The sequence below is a fragment of the Salminus brasiliensis genome, chromosome 24 (genome assembly GCF_030463535.1).
Source record: "Salminus brasiliensis chromosome 24, fSalBra1.hap2, whole genome shotgun sequence".
Taxonomy (NCBI): domain Eukaryota; kingdom Metazoa; phylum Chordata; class Actinopteri; order Characiformes; family Bryconidae; genus Salminus; species Salminus brasiliensis.
The window spans coordinates 24,622,940-24,643,299 of NC_132901.1; the positions used below are offsets into that span (position 1 = coordinate 24,622,940).

The 20,360-nt window shown below is 38.9% G+C and overlaps 1 protein-coding gene across 1 annotated transcript in view; it reads left to right on the forward strand.

Annotated features, from left to right (window-relative positions):
- The window catches only part of col9a1b (collagen, type IX, alpha 1b), a 35,867-nt gene that overhangs the window by 849 nt on the left and 14,658 nt on the right, over positions 1-20,360 (forward strand). The window contains exons 3-20 of the mRNA XM_072670193.1: positions 96-131; positions 2,661-2,723; positions 4,438-4,491; positions 8,614-8,649; positions 10,590-10,613; positions 10,736-10,789; positions 11,007-11,060; positions 12,117-12,152; positions 12,366-12,422; positions 12,545-12,598; positions 15,527-15,580; positions 15,676-15,729; positions 15,833-15,886; positions 17,516-17,569; positions 17,737-17,790; positions 18,549-18,602; positions 18,704-18,757; positions 20,123-20,167. Of these exons, the coding sequence (XP_072526294.1) occupies positions 96-131; positions 2,661-2,723; positions 4,438-4,491; positions 8,614-8,649; positions 10,590-10,613; positions 10,736-10,789; positions 11,007-11,060; positions 12,117-12,152; positions 12,366-12,422; positions 12,545-12,598; positions 15,527-15,580; positions 15,676-15,729; positions 15,833-15,886; positions 17,516-17,569; positions 17,737-17,790; positions 18,549-18,602; positions 18,704-18,757; positions 20,123-20,167 (891 nt within the window). The remainder of the gene's footprint in view (positions 1-95; positions 132-2,660; positions 2,724-4,437; positions 4,492-8,613; positions 8,650-10,589; positions 10,614-10,735; positions 10,790-11,006; positions 11,061-12,116; positions 12,153-12,365; positions 12,423-12,544; positions 12,599-15,526; positions 15,581-15,675; positions 15,730-15,832; positions 15,887-17,515; positions 17,570-17,736; positions 17,791-18,548; positions 18,603-18,703; positions 18,758-20,122; positions 20,168-20,360) is intronic.

The following is a 20,360-nucleotide window of genomic DNA, read 5'->3' on the forward strand; positions in this document are numbered from 1 at the left end:
TCAGTGGCTTATCGCACTTAACTAACCTGGAGGCCACGCCCCCTTTTATTTCACACGGGGCTGATTGACATGATGATATGATTAATGTTCTTTAGGGGGAGAGAGGTGAAGATGGAGAAGATGGCTCTTCGGTGAGTATCAACAGCGTCTGAGCACAGTGAAACCCATCGTCTGGACTGAGCACAGGGTTACTTAACGTGTGTCCAGCTTTACTGGACTGTGGATGTTGACCCCTTTTAATGGCAGTTCAACACCTGCCTCCTATAACTGCATACTGTACGTTAGACACTGGGTCATTTACTGAGTCTAAACCCCTGTGTGTCCATATACACAGGACCACACCTGAGTTAGACGCTCTTCCACGTTTTACAGTACTTATTGGACTTTATAGAAATAGAGCTGTCTTGGCAGTTCTGGGGCGAATTTTTGATTTTTTTACGTTTGGGACATGAATTTTCCATCCCTAGTTAAAATCCCATGAACCCTAGGCGTATCTGTGAGTTTTAAGACCTGTTACTCAGTAATTAAATTAGTAATTACTAAACATCATACAGCAGCTACTTTAAATTATGCAGTAACTACTATAAATTAATCAGTAGCGACTAATTATTTTATAACTGCAGCTAATTATTTAATACCTACTGTAATTCCAGGAACTAAAAGGAATTAATTACCAACTACTGTACATTATTTAATAACTACTAATACTTTCTCAACCTTTACATTTGATCCAGAAGCTACTATATACTATTTAATACCTACTACTGATTATTCAGTATCTTCTAATACATGTTCTGTATATACTTCTGATTTTTTAGTATCTTCTAATAAGTATTCTGTGCCTTCTACTGATTATTTAGTATCTACTAATAAATATTTGGTTCCTACTGCTGATTATTCAGTATCCACTAATAAGTATTCTGTAACTACTACTAATTATTCAGTATCCACTAATAAGTATTCTGTACATACTACTGATTATTCAGTATCTACTAATAAGTATTCTGTAACTACTACTAATTATTCAGTATCCACTAATAAGTATTCTGTACATACTACTGATTATTCAGTATCTACTAATAAGTATTCTGTACCTACTGCTGATTATTCAGTGTCTGCTAATAAGTATTTGGTACCTACTACTGATTATTTAGTATCTGCTAATAAGTATTCTGTACCTACTGCTGATTATTCAGTATCTGTTAATAAGTATTTGGTACCTACTGCTGATTATTCAGTATCTACTAATAAGTATTCTGTACCTTCTACTGATTATTCAGTATCTGCTAATAAGTATTCTGTACATACTACTGATTATTCAGTATCTACTAATAAGTATTCTGTACCTACTGCTGATTATTCAGTGTCTGCTAATAAGTATTTGGTACCTACTACTGATTATTCAGTATCTACTAATAAGTATTCTGTACCTTCTACTGATTATTCAGTATCTGCTAATAAGTATTTGGTACCTACTACTGATTATTTAGTATCTGCTAATAAGTATTCTGTACCTACTGCTGATTATTCAGTATCTGTTAATAAGTATTTGGTACCTACTGCTGATTATTCAGTATCTGCTAATAAGTATTTGGTACCTACTGCTGATTATTCAGTATCTGCTAATAAGTATTTGGTACCTACTACTGATTATTTAGTATCTGCTAATAAGTATTTGGTACCTACTACTGATTATTCAGTATCTGCTAATAAGTATTTGGTACCTACTACTGATTATTCAGTATCTGCTAATAAGTATTTGGTACCTACTACTGATTATTTAGTATCTGCTAATAAGTATTTGGTACCTACTACTGATTATTTAGTATCTGCTAATAAGTATTCTGTACCTACTGCTGATTATTCAGTATCTGCTAATAAGTATTCTGTACCTTCTACTGATTATTCAGTATCTGCTAATAAGTATTTGGTACCTACTACTGATTATTTAGTATCTGCTAATAAGTATTTGGTACCTACTACTGATTATTTAGTATCTGCTAATAAGTATTTGGTACCTACTACTGATTATTTAGTATCTGCTAATAAGTATTTGGTACCTACTACTGATTATTTAGTATCTGCTAATAAGTATTTGGTACCTACTACTGATTATTTAGTATCTGCTAATAAGTATTTGGTACCTACTACTGATTATTCAGTATCTGCTAATAAGTATTTGGTACCTACTGCTGATTATTCAGCATGTGCTAATAAGTATTCTGTACCTACTACTGATTATTTAGTATCTGCTAATAAGTATTTGGTACCTACTGCTGATTATTCAGTATCTGCTAATAAGTATTTGGTACCTACTACTGATTATTTAGTATCTTCTAATAGTTACTCAGTAACTACTATTTATTATTTAGCAACTCAGTTTTTATTCTGTAACTGCTGGACATTATCCAGTAGTACTTTTAATGAATTAGTTACTACTAATTATTATTCAGTAACTACTGTTATTTTTTTTAGTAACTGCTATGAAACTAATATGTAACTTATGCAGTTTGAATGAGGGGATGTAAAGTATTACTCCACATTAAGGCCTTTAGGGTTTAAAGGGTCAGTCACTGATCAGCAGGCCAGAGTTTGAGGTGTTAGTTCAGTTCAGTGCTCTACAGTAACTCACACATTGTTTTCATGGCTTCATACTGAAGGGACCTGATGGCGACCCTGGAAAACCCGGCTCTGCTGGACTTCCCGGACTGCCTGGAGCAGATGTAAGTGCTTCACTGCTGATTTCCTCTGAGATGACACAGACTCTCTGATTACTGTTTTTACTGTCATTTAATCGGCATATAATGAGAAAAGTTGAGAAAGAGGTCTTTTGGGTGGGGAGGAGGGAAGGGGGCTAGTGGTCCTTCACAAATGGGCCAAAAATGCAGAGAATTTCTCATGCTGGACTGAAGTAACAAACCCGGGAAGCGCTTCGTCCTGCAGACAACAGGCTTTTTGTTTAAGCCTGGAGACCTGGAGCTCTGGCCTTAATTAAAGTCCAGGTAGCAGGAGCTAAGAAAACAAGAAGCCTCTTCTGCCCTCCGTTCTTTGGTTATTGCCCTTGTTCTGCCTATTCTGCTCATTTACTGAGTACATAGTGGGCCGACTCTGAGAGTTCAAAGAGTTAAAGGTCTGTAGTGTTTGAGCTGTGGACGTGGATGGTATCTCACCCATGTCTTAACTTCTTGAAAACAGCTTTTGGCAGTGGACACAGTGGAAGCCCCTCTTTGCAAATCCTCAGCATGGTGAGGAATGAGGAGTGTGAAAGTGGCTTGTTTGAGAAGGCCAAAGGGCAGGTAGCTAAACTGGTCTGTGTTTGCCAATGGAGGCTTGGGGAGGGGGGTGTACAGTGGCATACAGCTATCGAATACCTTTCGTCTAAGTCTGATTGACCATCACTTCATTTAACATTGGCCAGATTCACTAAAAATGGACCATTGATTGTTCAAAGCTAGTTCTGCAGCTGAATGAGACCAATTAGACAAGCATAAAAGCCAGCAAAGACAAGAGGGGCTTTAGAAACACCAAGTAATTGATTGTCTATTAATAAATATTTGTATTATTTTAATATTTTGAACATATCAGTATATCATTCAGTATCATCAGTATCATATTAAGTCATATTAAGTGAAAAATGTTTAAAAAAGGCAGCATGGGATACAATATACACCATGTGTCCACATATTTATGGACACCCCTTCTAATGAATGCATTTGGCTACTTCAAGTTGCGCCCATTGCTGACACAGATGTGCAAATGCACACATATAAATTGTCTAGTCCTTGTAGAGATGTACTGCCAATAGAATAGGACTCTCTAGAGTAGATAAGCATCATGAACCTATTGGCACCATGCTGCCTAATGCCAGGAGTGGGCTAGAGCAGGGGTATAAAGCCCCCCAGCTGCATTGAGCTGTGGAGCAGTGGAAGAACTGTTCGGATCACAGGATGTTGCATGATCACCACACCACCTCATCCCCAACTCCCCAACTCATCTCATCATCCATCATTCCAGAGAACACAGTTCTTCCATTGCTCCACAGATCAATGTTTAGGGGGGCTTTGTACCCCTCTAGCCTACACCAGGCATTAGGCAGCATGTTGCCAATAGGTTAATGATGTTTATCTACTCCAGAGAGTCCTAATTTATTGGCAGTACTTCTTCTCTACAAGGACTAGACAAGCTATGTGTGTGTGTCATGCACTTGTGCATCTGTAGATAAATGCATTCATTACAAGGGGTGTCCACAAACATTTGGACATATAATGTAGATGCAATTGACGAAAGTAGATGGGAGCTTAGCCTTCTAGCTTAGCATGTTCACAGCAGCTTTTTGTGTTGACGTTCTGAAGCTGAGCAGTCAAGTAAGTTCTTGTTACGACTAATTATTTGAAATGTCTAATTATCTGAAAAACTCTCTGCCTGCCTTCTTCTCAGGGTTTGATGGGCCCAACGGGAGACGCGGGTCCAGATGGCCCCCCTGGACCGAAGGTGAGTCGCTAACGAACTCTCAGCTTTCTGCCTGATAGACCCTCAGCATGGATGGCAGCCAAAGTATTGCCCATTGCTCTGAGAATTACCGTGCAAAGCAATTCCTCATGGCAAATAAGCCCTAATCCTGTCAGTATTCCCTTTAATCTCCGTGGGTAAAAAAAAAAGGCCTCGGCACCAGTTCCTCATGAACTAACCAGACCTCTGAGAGTCTCCAGATGAACTCTTAAGCCAATTATTTCCAGTCTTTACGGTCTTGTTTGGATCAGAGGATTATGGGTCATATGGCAGCGCTGCATTTGGAGAGTCCAAGTGTAGACGTCTGTAGACGTTCACCTTCAGAGAAGTCTCTGAACAAGTAACAGGTCTAATACAGACCATCTCAGCACCCTCAACCAGCTGCTATAGACCTGCTGCTGAAACCAGTCTGGAACTGGAGACGTTATAGACCTGCTGCTGAAACCAGTCTGGAACTGGAGCCGTTATAGACCTGCTGCTGAAACCAGTCTGGAACTGGAGACGTTATAGACCTGCTGCTGAAACCAGTCTGGAACTGGAGCCGTTATAGATCTGCTGCTGAAACCAGTCTGGAACTGGAGACGTTATAGACCTGCTGCTGAAACCAGTCTGGAACTGGAGCCGTTATAGACCTGCTGCTGAAACCAGTCTGGAACTGGAGCCGGTATAGACCTGCTGCTGAAACCAGTCTGGAACTGGAGCCATTATAGATCTGCTGCTGAAACCAGTCTGGAACTGGAGACGTTATAGCCCTGCTGCTAAAACCAGTCTGGAACTGGAGCCGTTATAGATCTGCTGCTGAAACCAGTCTGGAACTGGAGACGTTATAGACCTGCTGCTGAAACCAGTCTGGAACTGGAGCCGGTATAGCCCTGCTGCTAAAACCAGTCTGGAACTGGAGCCGTTATAGATCTGCTGCTGAAACCAGTCTGGAACTGGAGACGTTATAGATCTGCTGCTAAAACCAGTCTGGAACTGGAGCCGTTATAGACCTGCTGCTGAAACCAGTCTGGAACTGGAGCCGTTATAGACCTGCTGCTGAAACCAGTCTGGAACTGGAGCCGGTATAGATCTGCTGCTGAAACCAGTCTGGAACTGAAGACGTTATAGATCTGCTGCTGAAACCAGTCTGGAACTGGAGCCGTTATAGACCTGCTGCTGAAACCAGTCTGGAACTGGAGCCGTTATAGACCTGCTGCTGAAACCAGTCTGGAACTGGAGCCGGTATAGACCTGCTGCTGAAACCAGTCTGGAACTGGAGTCGTTATAGATCTGCTGCTGAAACCAGTCTGGAACTGAAGACGTTATAGACCTGCTGCTGAAACCAGTCTGGAACTGGAGTCGTTATAGATCTGCTGCTGAAACCAGTCTGGAACTGGAGCCGTTATAGACCTGCTGCTGAAACCAGTCTGGAACTGGAGCTGGTATAGATCTGCTGCTGAAACCAGTCTGGAACTGGAGCCATTATAGAGCTGCTGCTGAAACCAGTCTGGAACTGGAGCTGGTATGGATCTGCTGCTGAAACCAGTCTGGAGCTTAACTGGATAAGTAGGTTGTGGGTAAGGTTAGGGTCAGAATTAGAAACAGGATTAAAATTATGGATGGGTTTTGGGTTAAGGTTAAAGTAAGGGTTAGGATTAGGGTTGGACCTCAGGGGTTGGGTTGAGGTTAAGGTTAGGAATTGGTGGTGGGTTGAGGTTAGAGCCAGGATTAAGGTTAGGCTTTGGGTAGAGATTAAGGTTAATGTTAGGGTTAGGATTAGGGCAAGACTGAGGGTTAGAGGTTAGGGTTAGGATTAAGGCCTTGGCATTAGGATTTTGGTTAGGCATTGGGTAGAGGTTAAGGTTAATGTAAGGGTTAGGATTAGGGCCAGACTGACAGTTAGAATTATGTTATGGGTTGAGGTTCAGTTAGGGTTCAGTTTTGGGTAGAGGTTAAGGTTAGGGTTAGAGCCAGACTGAGGGTTAGAATTAGGTTTTGGGTTGGAGTTAGGATTAGGATTAGGATAAGACCAGGTTATGTTTAGGAATGTAGCCAGAAATAGGGGTGGATTAAGTTTTGGTTTGGGATTAGGGTAAGGGTTAAGATCAGGATTATGACCAGGATTAGGGTTAAAATTAGGTTTTGCATGGAGGCTAGGGTTAGAAATAGAATAGAATATATATATTAACAAACACTATACACACAATACGCTCTATACACACTATACACACTTTATACATACACTATTCACACTATACAAACTATACACACTTTACTCTATACATACATACTCTATATACATACTCTAAACATACACTATACACACTAGACACACTTTATACATACACTATACACACAATACACACTCTACATGTACACTAGACACACTATACATACACTGTACACACAATACACACTCTACATGTACACTAGACACACTATACATACACTATACACACAATACACACTCTACATGTACACTAGACACACTATACATACACTGTACACACAATACACACTCTACATGTACACTAGACACACTATACATACACTATACACACAATACACACTCTACATGTACACTAGACACACTATACATACACTATACACACAATACACACTCTACATGTACACTAGACACACTATACATACACTGTACACACAATACACACTCTACATGTACACTAGACACACTATACATACACTATACACACAATACACACTCTACATGTACACTAGACACACTATACATACACTGTACACACAATACACACTCTACATGTACACTAGACACACTATACATACACTATACACACAATACACACTCTACATGTACACTAGACACACTATACATACACTGTACACACAATACACACTCTACATGTACACTAGACACACTATACATACACTATACACACAATACACACTCTACATGTACACTAGACACACTATACATACACTACACAAAATCTATAAACATTCTATACACACTTTATACACACCTATACATACACTATACACACTCTATACACACACTATACACGCACAATACATACACTAAACATATTCTATACAAACACTATACATATTCTATTCATACACTATAGGTACTCTATCACACACTCTATACATACTCTATATATACACTAAACACATACTATACATATATTATACATACATTAAACACACACTATACACACTATACATACTCTATACAAACACTATATGTACACTGTTACACTGTTGAACATGTACACTATACACACAATGCACACTCTATATGAACACTGTACACACTATACACACTTTATACATACATTTTACACACAATACACACTCTACTCTATAGACACACTATACAGACACTACACAAAATCTATAAACATTCTATACACATTTTATACACACCTATACATACACTATACATACTCTATACACAAACTATCCACGCACAATACATACACTAAACATATTCTATACAAACACTATACATATTCTATACATACACTATACATACTCTATACACAAACTATACATGCACAATACATACTAAACATATTCTATACAAACACTATACATATATAATACATTATACACACACATACTATACAAACCATATACATATTCTATACATACACTATAGGTACTCTATCACACACTCTATACATACTATATATATATACACTACACACATACTATACATATATTATACATACATTAAACACACACTATACACACTATTCATACTCTATACTAACACTATACGTACACTGTTACACGGTTGAACATGTACAGGTTTAATATATAATCCACATAAAATATATATAATGTAAATATAGAAATGTTTACATTACTGTTTACATGCAGTCATTGGATAAGATGTGAATGGAAGTGTATTCTGAATGAGGAAAAGTCCCTGGTGTGTACAGTGTGCATGAGCTGATTTGGGTTGAGGTTAAGTTTTGGGCTAGAACTAAGCCTGAGGTGGGGGTTAGGATTAAGCTGAGGTTTAGAGATCATAAAGGACCACATTAAGAATAAAGTGTCTGTGATATTTTCTGTTGTTGCTGAACTGTTTAGACTGAAGTGACACTAAAATGGCTTGTGTTTGTTGTGATTTAGGGAGAACCTGGCAAACCTGGCCCTCGTGGAGAAGCTGTGAGTGTGAACATTTTTCTACCATACCAATAGACCATAAAAGTCTTGACTTGCATGTAAAGCACTGTAAATATACAGTACTGAACGTATGGGGGTTTAAAATGATGTCAGAATGTCACATACGTGGTTATACGCAGTCAGTCTAGCAGCGAAATGCTTCGATAACTGTCCGCTCTCATAAAACAACAGAACACCCAAATAGCGATTATTGAATAAATAATAATAATAATTTAATAAAAAAAGAGTAATAAATTATTAAAAGAGAAATTAAAACGGTAGCAGTGATATGACCACAATATATGATATATAAGTGTAGAATAAGTGAAAGAATAATGAATGAGTAGCTGTAACATAATAAAGTGTCCAAGTGTAGATGTAGCAGTGTAGCAGACGCTCGCGGGAGTAAACCAGCAAGGCTGCTTTAATGTAGGAAGGGCAGTCCAACAGAAGGGTCAGCAACCAGAAGACAGTAATGCAAGGCATGAGCATACACAGGAAACGTGAACAGAGAACAGAGAACCGGCGAGGGTCAAAAATAACAGAAGAAATGAGCAACAAAAGGCAGAAACGGTCAGAACACGAGTAATACATCCAGTAAACAACGGTCAGTGCGAATATGGGACCCTGCTAAAGCTAGGGGGAGCTATTAAGGGGTGGGAGGACCAACTTGGAAGAAAAAAGGGACAACATTTGCTAAAGAAATGATTATAGTGGGACAATGAGACGAGTTATTAAGCACCTTCTTTTATTATGCACATTTTTTCGGTTTGTTAATTTTACTGTAAACGAGGAAATGTATTCATTTATTTATTTATATCTTTATTTTAGAGTTCTGTTATTAATATTCTGTCCAGTCTAGTGTGAAAATGAAATCAGTTGCTAAAGAAATGATTATAGCAGGACTATGAGACGAGTTATTAAGCACCTTATTTTAATATGCTCATTTGTTCGTTTTTTTAATTTTGCTGTAAACGAGAAAATGTATTTATTTATTTATTTATTTAGAGTATCTATTATTAATATTTTGTCCAGTCTGGTGTGAAAACTAAATCATTTGCCAAAGAAATTATTATACTATAATATATATATATATATATATATATATATATATATATATATATATATATATAATTATTTATATTTGACTGTAAACAAGAAAATGTATTTATTTATTTAGTTATTTAGAGTATCTATTATTAATATTTTGTCCAGTCTGGTGTGAAAACGAAATCATTTGCTAAAGAAATGATTATAGCAGGACTATGAGACGAGTTATTAAACACCTTATTTTAATATGCACATTTGTTCGGTTTGTTAATTTTACTGTAAATGAGAAAATGTATTTATTTATTTTAGAGTTCTGTTATTAATATTTTGTCCAGTCTAGTGTGAAAATGAAATCAGTTGCTAAAGAAATGATTATAGCAGGACTATGAGACGAGTTATTAAACACCTTATTTTAATATGCACATTTTTTAGGTGTGTTAATTTTACTGTAAATGAGAAAATTGATATATTTATTTATTTAGAGTATCTATTATTAATATTTCGTCCAGTCTGGTGTGAAAACTGGCTGTAAATATTATTAAAATTCCCTTCATTCTATTTCTACTCATAATTTAATTTGATATTTAGTTGTTGATACATAAAATATTAATTTATCTACTAGACTACTTTAGTATATGGCATTGATTTTTATGCAAATTAGACATTATGATGTTCTGAACCTTGGCTCTTATACTGGACCTTGTTAAATTTAAATGAAATACCCCAGATCTAGTAGAAGGTTCCTGTATCTACATCAAGCTGCAAGTGGGACCTCTAGTGGTTCAGTAATGTCATTGCGGTCTCATTCTGAACATGTATGTTAAACATCTGCACATAATCATAATCATAGGTCATATGCACGTTCCTGATAACTCTTCTGTCTTTGTTTGTAGGGTGTTGGCCCCGATGGAGCCCCTGTAAGTTCTGCAAGTTTGCTGTCCCAACTATAATAAAATCAATAAAAGGTGGTGCAGATTGTAGGTGGTCTTACCTCCTCACTGACTCCAATGGCTCCTATTTCTTCTTTTTCTTTGACTAGGGACCACCCGGGCCTGGTGGACTTCCGGGCGAGCTTGGTAAAGTTGGCCCTCCTGTAAGTAACTGTTCTGCATTGGGATACACACATTTTGAATTAAGATACAGCACAGTAAGCAAAGCTTGTATCAGGGAGGGGCTAGACTGCTGTAGACTGAATTGGAGGATATGTGGAAACTAATGAATGAACCTTGTGTAGTGCTTTTTCTTCTGATGAATTCTGCATTGATTATCATCATTAGTACTGATTGACAAACTCTACTCCTGTGTTATAGGGGGCAATGGGTGTCAGAGGGCCACAAGGACCCCGTGGACCAACAGGACCTCGTGTAAGTACCCTCTTTCAGGATGACTGTATACCAGTTTACTAGCTAGACCTACCTTGTATCCACAAGGGACATTACTGCATCAGGGATATCTGTGACCACCATAAAACCACCACTGACCTTATAATATTTGGGTTTCTCAACAAATTTGTGAAACGGATATGGTACTGGGATGTTAGTGTGTGGGCTCCAGCAACCAGAAATATCCAGCCAACCGTGGATCTTTGGGAAGAAATTGATAATTAACTTAAAACGTAGAACCTGATGATCTCTAGTTCACTTCTGGAAACCTACAGTGTGTAGGTAGGAGTGTAATACAGGGCCCTGTTTTTAGGTGAGCAGTCAACTTAGGCTTTGCTCGGCTCTAAACGCACAAAAGTCATGTACTAAGTTTCTTAATTAATCATGGGTGTGTTGTTTTGGCCGTAACGTCCAATAAACCAATCAGCGTGTCTCTCGCCATTCCCTTTAAGAGCCAGGTGCGGTCTGACTGACTCTAGCGGGTCGCTATTGCAGTGGTGTAAAGCGTGGTGTGGGGGTGGGGGGGTACGAGCGTCAGGCTGAACGCGCTGGTGTTGACAATTCACTACAAAGACAGCAACGAACGTCTGACTGTTGATGAACGTCTGTCTTGGCTGTTGTTTTTAGTCAGTGGAGCTGCTCCTGTGTTTTCCATTGCCAGTATAGCAGCAATACGCCTGAAACTGACCTGAACACCCCTCATTTCGAGACCACCGCGCCCATCAGCGTAGATATATTCACAAGCAGCGCTGCTGTTTAAATGAGGCAGGTGAAAAGAGTGAAAATAGACTGTTGGTGGGGTGCGAGATAGTAATGGGCATCACAACATGCCCTGCACAGGGTTTATGATAGGGGCCACAGTGTGTAATAAGTGTGTATATCTGCATATCTGTAATATGCTGCGATATGGACAATACGTAGTGAGCACCACTGCATTACAGCAGAATGCTGAAATAATCATGGGATTGACCAATTTTGGACCTAATCTTGATGAAAGCTGTTAAAAAGGCTGTAAATGTTGTTCCTCTGTGGTTCCAGGGTGCTGCAGGAGTACTGGGTGGGACAATGGAACTGGTAAAAGCCATTTACACCATTATTAAATTGAATATATATATATATATATATATATATATATATATATATATATATATATATATATATATATATATATATATGTATTAAAAATATATATATATTCAAATACTATATATACTGTTGCTATTGTCACTTTCTAAGATATGATGAATCTGGTACTGAATATTTTGAATGCTCTGTCTTGCCTTTCAGTGCCCTAATGCGTGCCCACCTGGTACATCTGGCCATCCTGGGCTGCCTGGCATGAAGGTGAGGACTTGCATATAAGTGTATGATATATGACTCTGTCTTTACCTGCAGGACATACTTTTACATTCGAATTTTTCCCCATGTAACGGAGTGTAGTAATCCCTTTCTCATTTACCCGTCAGGGACACAAAGGTGTGAAGGGAGAAGCTGGAGAGCCTGGTAAACAGGGACACAAGGTAAGACATTACCAGACACTCTTTAAAAGCTTGTGGCTGCAGACCTGAAAGGACTGATATGCTTCACCACTTTACCATCTGCCTGGAACACCTTAGCAACCACCCGAGACACCTTAGCAACCCTTGAAATACCTTAATAACCACCTGAAGTACCATACCAACTACTACTGGGATACCATACCAACCTTTAAACACCTTAGCAATGTATCATAGCAGCCTGTTATGCTTGAACTGTAGCAACCACTTGGGTTGCATTATCAGCCACATGAAAGACCATAGCAACAACCAAGAGCCAACACCTTAGCAACATCATTGCACCAGCTTAGCATGAGCAAAACCAAGGTCCTTCAAAACCACCTCAGGCAACTTAGCAAGCACTGTGTTTTACCATAGCACCCACCCAGGAACGCCTTAGCCTCCAATTAAGTAACACCCTAGCAACCAAATACTATAGTAGCTACCAAGCTACCACCAATAAACACCTTTACACCATCATAGCACAACATCATAGCAACCACCAAGAAACACCTCAGCAACATCACAGCACTAACCCCCCTTGGCAACCACCTGAAACGCCATAGTAGTTGTCATAGCAAGTGCCTGGAATGTCTTAGCGACCACCTGAAGAACCAGAGCTGAAAAAAACAAAAACAAACTTGGCAACACTATAGCACAGACTTAGCAGCACCTTCGCAACTGCCTAAAATACCATAGCAACTGTCATAGCAACAACTTAGGAACACCTTAGCCACCAACTGAGCAACACCTTGACCCGGGCATCTGAAGTACCATAGAAAACTGCATGGATACACCCTAGCAACCACCTGAAATACCATAGCAACTGCATAGTAACACCCTGGGCGTCTAGTTGTAGTTGTAGAGTTTATACTGGTCCTTAAGTCGCTCTTTTTTTCTACACGGTTCTCCAGTAAACTATGCAGTTTGACAACTCATGGGAACAGCAGTGAGCTAGTAAAGTGCAATCAGCACAAGAAACACATAGACTAAAAAAATCCTAGAGTCTGCTTGAGGGTTCTTGTTGAATAATGGTCTAATCAGGCAGTTCAACCTGGAAATGCATTTATATGCAGGATTAAATATAGAATATAGGCTACTGCCATGTATTTATAATGGCTCTATATGAGTACTGTTTTGGGTGGCATGCAAAAAAGGGAACTCACAGCATTAACTATTTCTATTACCTTACCATTCAGGTGCTGTTCATCTTATTAAGACGTATTAATTAGTTATTCACTAACGACTCTGGAACTGATATATATGATATATGTAAGAGTCTCCAGATTATAAACGAGACGACTGCTGTAAAGCACTTTCAGAGGCAGTTCTGGACGATGTATTTTTAATCTCCCAGCCATTTATTAAGCACCCATCAAACACCCTCTCCAAGAAAATAGCAGTTGGCCTTCTCAGGGGACCTCCGCCATGGACAGCACATGCCACAACTTAGACGTGAGTGTGCTTTAAATCTGAGCTCGTGGTGCAGCTCTCTGCACTGCTGCTGAGGAGGGCTTTTTTATCAGGTACTTTTGTCCTCCCTTGAGTGTAATTACTGCCCAGGGGATGTGAGGAACTGAGAACTTAGCTTAGGAATTTAGAAATAATAAGGGAGAACCTCGAGGAATTAAAGTGAGCTTCTACAAGGCTTGTCTTTTCTGCTTACATGTGTTTTATTGTCGGGTAAGGAATATTAATCTAATAAGGAAAGGAGCGCAGGAACAGAATGCTGATCTTTCAGTAATGCAGAGTAAAAAACAATCAGGACAAACTTCATACGTCTCTGTGTACGACATTAGCGGTCATTGGTCAGTACGGTTTCTGAAAGGACTGTGGAACCATCTGTGAAAGACTAAATACTAGTATTTTGATTTCATTAATAGAGAGTAAAGATATTAATTTGCATTTCGCCGTCACGGCCATGCAAAAAAACTTGTATCTCCAATTTTGCTGTTTCTACTTTTTAATATAATGTAAATTTTGAAGTTGTTCTTTACTTTATGTCAGAATTTCATGACAAACGGACCAATAGAAATGCCACAAAATGACTTAAAATAAAATCGTTTTACATTGACTTTCATTGAAAGTTGAGCAGGTTTTTTCCTGCCATTCCTGAGATACAAGGTTTTTTGCAGCAAAGATATCCAAAAAAAAAAGGAGCAATACTGCATTAAGTCATAAACTCTGAGGTGGATAATTTTTTATTTATATATTATATATGCATTATATATTTGTTAATATTTTAGCGTAATCATGATATATGTTGTTTTTGTATTGAGCAATATGCTTTTCTTGGTAAATAATAATATTTTCAGTACATTAAAAATACTAACCAACTTGTGGCTGTAGACCTGGAAGGACTAATATGCTTCACCACTTTACCATCTGCCTGGAACACCTTAGCAACCACCCAAGACACCTTAGCAACCCTTGAAATACCTTAATAATGGGACTACTGGGATACCATACCAACCTTTAAACACCTTAGCAATGTATCATAGCAGTCTGTTATGCTTGAACTGTAGCAACCACTTGGGTTACATTATCAGCCACATGAAAGACCATAGCAACAACAAAGAAACACCTTAGCAACATCATCGCACCAGCTTAGCATGAGCAAAACCGTGGCCCTTTAAAACCACCTCAGGCACCTTAGCAAGCACTGTGGTTTACCATAGCACCCACCCAGGAACGCCTTAGCCTCCAATTAAGCAACACCCTAGCAACCAAATATCATAGCAATCGCCAAGCTGCTCACAAGATGCTCACAGCACATTGTAATATAGTGATATAGTGACTAGTATCTATATTAATATCAGTTTGGCTAATATTACAATAATGATCGTTAACCAAAGTCAGTCTCTGTTTTACTTTGACTTTCATGAATTAAGTAACCTTTCTTCCGTGTGTCAGGGAGAGGAGGGAGATCAGGGAGCCCCGGGAGAGGTTGGATCCCAAGGCCCAACCGTGAGTACTTCATTCACCTGCCTCACTGTTGTGCCTTTATACGGTGGATTGTCTCCGACAGACAGCTTTCACAATGTACTGTTTTGTCCTATCAGGGTCCGCAGGGAATTCGAGGGGCTACAGGAATGATGGGTGCCAAAGGGGAGATGGCAAGTAAAGCTTTCCTACGATTATCAGCAGTACCCCCATGGGAGGTACAAGGTTCTGGTTGTTAAACCAAACAACATTGAAATCCCTGTGGTTTTCTTTCAGGGCGCTCGAGGCAATGACGGGGATCCAGGTTCTCAGGGAGTTGCAGGAGCAGCTGTAAGTTCTGTTGTCACTAGGAATGTTGAGTTTTTACAAGGAGTCCAACAATCAAATTAGACTTAAATGAACAATAACAAACCATGCATGATATTCCTAAGATTCACAAATGGCTTATTGTAAAACATGAACTAGGATGCTTAATATAAAAGTATAAAACAGTGTGTGAAAAATGATATGGATGGCATTGACAGTGGTCCAATTGACAATCACTGCAGATTCATTCTGAGGTAATCAAATAATTATAATAATAAAAAAAACAACAACAACAAAAAAAAAACTAATACTAAAATCAACCAACATAAATGCCAAAAAGTTTGAAAACATTTAATTTTTTTTTTAATAAAACCAATAGCAATTTTAAAATAAAAGGATAAGTGGGCAAACTAAGATTTAAAATAGTCAAATAAAAGGATAATAATAATAATAATAATAATAATAATAATAATAAAAATATACTTATAGTTATAAAGCACCATACATGAAATGCAACCAACAGACAATCAATTAATTAATCAATCGCCCTTTATTTTCAGTCAGACAAATTTTGAGGGAAACCTCAGCCAAGCATTTACAACTTAAATGTTAAAAATTAAATACATTTTAAACTAAAAGGAGAAACTACATAAACAAAGTAATAGTAAAATCAACCGTAAATGCCAAAAAGTATGAACAACAAATAAGAAAAAAAATTATAATAAACGAACATTTAATTTTTTATTAAAACCAATTGCAATTTCAAAATAAAGGGATAAGTGGACAAACTAAGATTTAAAATAGTCAAATAAAAGGATAATGATGATAATAATAATAATAGTAATAATAATAATAATAATTAAGTAACTAAAAATATTACACTCTAATTAAATAAAAAAAAAACATAAAATAAAAAGTTAAACTCAGCAAAAATAGTTACATGCTGTCTGAAGGTATAAACTAAAAGTTTAAAGTGGTGAGTTGAGCTGGGTTTTGGAGACTTGCGGGTGTTAGTTTCTTAATCAAATTAAGACTATTAGAAAAAATCACTAAAATAAACAGGCCTTTGTCTATTATAGTCTAAAGTTTACATACATTCATCCTTATCTTGAGTAAAGCATGTTCTGGGGAGTAGAGGTGAGCCATTTGACCGCAAGAATGCTGCCCCAGCTATTAAACATGGTGGTGGTAGCATCATGCTCTAAGGGTATGTAACAATAATCAGTAAGGAGAGCTACCGCAGAATTCTTCAGCATAACCTTAAAACCTTCAGCTGGACGGGTGAAATTGGCAATGTTTGAACAAGGCAATGATCCTAAACACACAAGATGGTAAGTTTTTGGAATGGCCGTTTTAAAGTCCTGACCTCAACCTTATCTAAAGTATGTGGACTTAAAAGTGGCTTAAAAGGACTTAATTCTGTCAAAGGGGGCAAAAATACAACGAGAATTCAGTCAGAAGCATGTTGATGGCCGCCTAAACCTTCTGGTCAAGGTGCAACTCGCTAGGGCTTCCTTTCCCACTGATGGACATTTACTGAAACAGCCCGATTGCTAAGATACAAGTGTTTCATCATGAGAAATTGTACATTTTATGTATCTAATAGTTAGTAAGACTTTCCATGAAGTGTGTTCTGATGCTTCGTTCTCGCAGGGCGATCGTGGCCAGAGAGGAGTGATGGGAGAGTCCGGCCCTAAGGGCGAGCAAGTACGTATGACCGAAAGCACCTCCAGACTTCCAGTTCTTTATAAACCTTAACGCGCCCAGAATGAAACCACTGAAATGACTTCAGTAGCTAAAGTACATTCTGCTTTCCAGTAGTTAGACTGACGGGTGTGTGAAACTGAGGTATAACCAATAATCTGTATTTTCAGGGACCCCAAGGACAGAGAGGCATCACCGGTCTTCCAGGGCCAAAGGGTGGGAGTGTGAGTACATGTCAATGTGTTTGACTAAGCTCAATAAACCCACACTTCAGTTAAAAAATGTGCATAGAACGATCTGAGACCTTCAGATTGCGAAGCAACCATTTCCAACTGGTAACACGCTTCTTTTTCCTGTGCTGTTTGTTTCTAACAGTGGCTCACTATTAGGCATGATGCGAAGCAGATCATGTACTTGTGGCTTATTGCTACATATTGTTATTATCAATCAGCTGCATTTTTTGCATGACTTAATGACTTGGTGTCCCATATAATCAGCATATCCACACTTTTACAGACACTGTATCTGCGATTGTATCGAATTGTCCATTTGACCAACTAAGTTAATAGTTTGAAGTGATATTGGTTGACATAATGAAGTGACTCGTTGCAGGAGGGTCTTCTGTTATGCAGCTCGAATTTTTATGTAAAAAAAATTAGGCCTTAACCCCTGGACCGCCGACAGGCTGGAAGTGTTATTACAAACTTCTATTACCAGAGAATAGCCCCACCAGTTTGTACAGAAGTCCCTGTAGATACTGAGTAATACACCCTAGTGTGGAATAAGCCTTAGGAGTGTAAGGGGGTGAAGTTAAACATGGGAGAGTTACCATGTAAAGCAGGTCTAAGAGTTAATAATAATATTAACCCCTACCCTAATATTAATTTCCAGTATTATGTGCAGTCCATGGTGGTCTGGCAAGACTAGGCTTGCCCAGTCTCGTCATACTTTGACTGTCAGATGATTTCTGTCGAATTCTTAGGGTCTGCCTGGTGTGGATGGACGCGAGGGAATTCCTGGAATGCCTGGAGCTAAGGTAGGTGCTAATAACTGTTTAAATATCTGATGATCTGAACTATAAATCAATGCCTTTGCCTCATTGTCTCACAATGACGGAGGAAACTGTATTTCACACAGGGTAACCCCGGCAAACCTGGAGCTCCTGGGGAGGTTGGACAACAAGGACTGCCTGTAAGTTCCATGCATTAAACAAACCCTTGAACCTTGAGCCAACACTTGAGCCATTAATCCACAGTCTGGCTCTGTGCTGTTTGTCAACACATGGTTGACCAATAGTAACACTAGCAACATCAAAACCAGTCTAATTTTGGACTGTGGTGAAATTCTAGCTGAAGGCTAACAGCTAACAATGGTCTGTCGGTTGCCTGTATGCAGCTAAGTCAACTTGGGAGCTCCTGACTGATGACAGACAAAGCTTGGACTCAAATAAACCGACATTGCACCCAGTTTTCCTTTAAGCCAAGTTTGAGATTCTGCTGTTTTAGTAAAACCCATGGCATGTCTCAGTAAATGCATTTTCTACTTCCATTTATTTACATGTATCCACCTCCAAACATCCAATTCACATGATCCCAGTTACCATATAAGCATATCATTATAACAGTAACAAATGTGGGAAACGATTGTGGCCTGTAACCGCGGTCTGGTGGTGTGTATAATTGTGACCGGCCTGCTCTAGTCACTCCTTCACAGCAGTCATTATGTATCCTACGAAAGAAAGTAATTATGCCATACTGAGAGGAAGCCATATGTCCTTACAGTAAACACAGGACTGGATTATGCAAGGCTCTATCTGCAGTATGGCTAGAGACATTCACACACAGTGAGCATCTTGAGAGGATGCTGAAGCCTACCCATCCCAACTATCTCGAGGAGAGAAATAACAGCACTAAAGAAGAAGAAGGTGGTTCTGGATAAAATATATTCAGTAAGGATTGCGATTAAATAAGTCCAATCAAGGTTTATGTGTCATTTGCACAACATCTCAGGACATTTATATGCATCAAAATGCTTGTGGTGAGGCTCAGGTAATCGCTCTACAGCAGGATAGCACAAATATACACAGCTAAGCAATTGTTAGCTCTAAAAAAAGTAAAGAGATGGAGTTTGTTGTATTGGGACTTTGGATAACGTATAGAGAATGTGGATGTTATCTGAGTGTGGCTAACAACTCCTGCTGATCTGACTAGAACAGCCTTAGCAAAAGGACAGAGCCAGGAGGCAACACAGACATGAAACACTGAAAGATGGCCAGCCACTCACTCCACCACCCACAAACCTGGTCACTATGAAGTGCAGACTGATCGCTGATCAGTTGGTGAACATGTACATCCACATCAGGTGAAGTGGGAAGGAATTATTAGGCTGCTCAGATGTATCTGAGCATTAGTGTGTGTTGTTACCTGAGAAAGAGAGCTAACACAAGGCCTTGAGCTGACAGGTCCCTCACATTTGCTTGAAGACCTGACAGAAAGTACAGTGGTTAAGAGCTCCCCTTTGTACTGTGTTGCTGATGTGCTGTATTTGTGTTCGTAGGGTTTGCCAGGTGTCCCAGGGCCGAAGGGAGCTGGTGGTCAAAAGGTGAGTGATGCGGGCCATTACGGCCTAGTTTTCCATCATTTTAGTGGCCTATGTAGTGCAGGTAGTTGAATTACGTCCTAAATGTCTCTCAGTATAGACAGTTACTGTCGTAAAGTTGCTGTATTTGTACACTGAGCTGTCGCATTAAAAGCATAGCAGTTTTTAGGGTTTTTGGAGATGTGATAAAAACGTT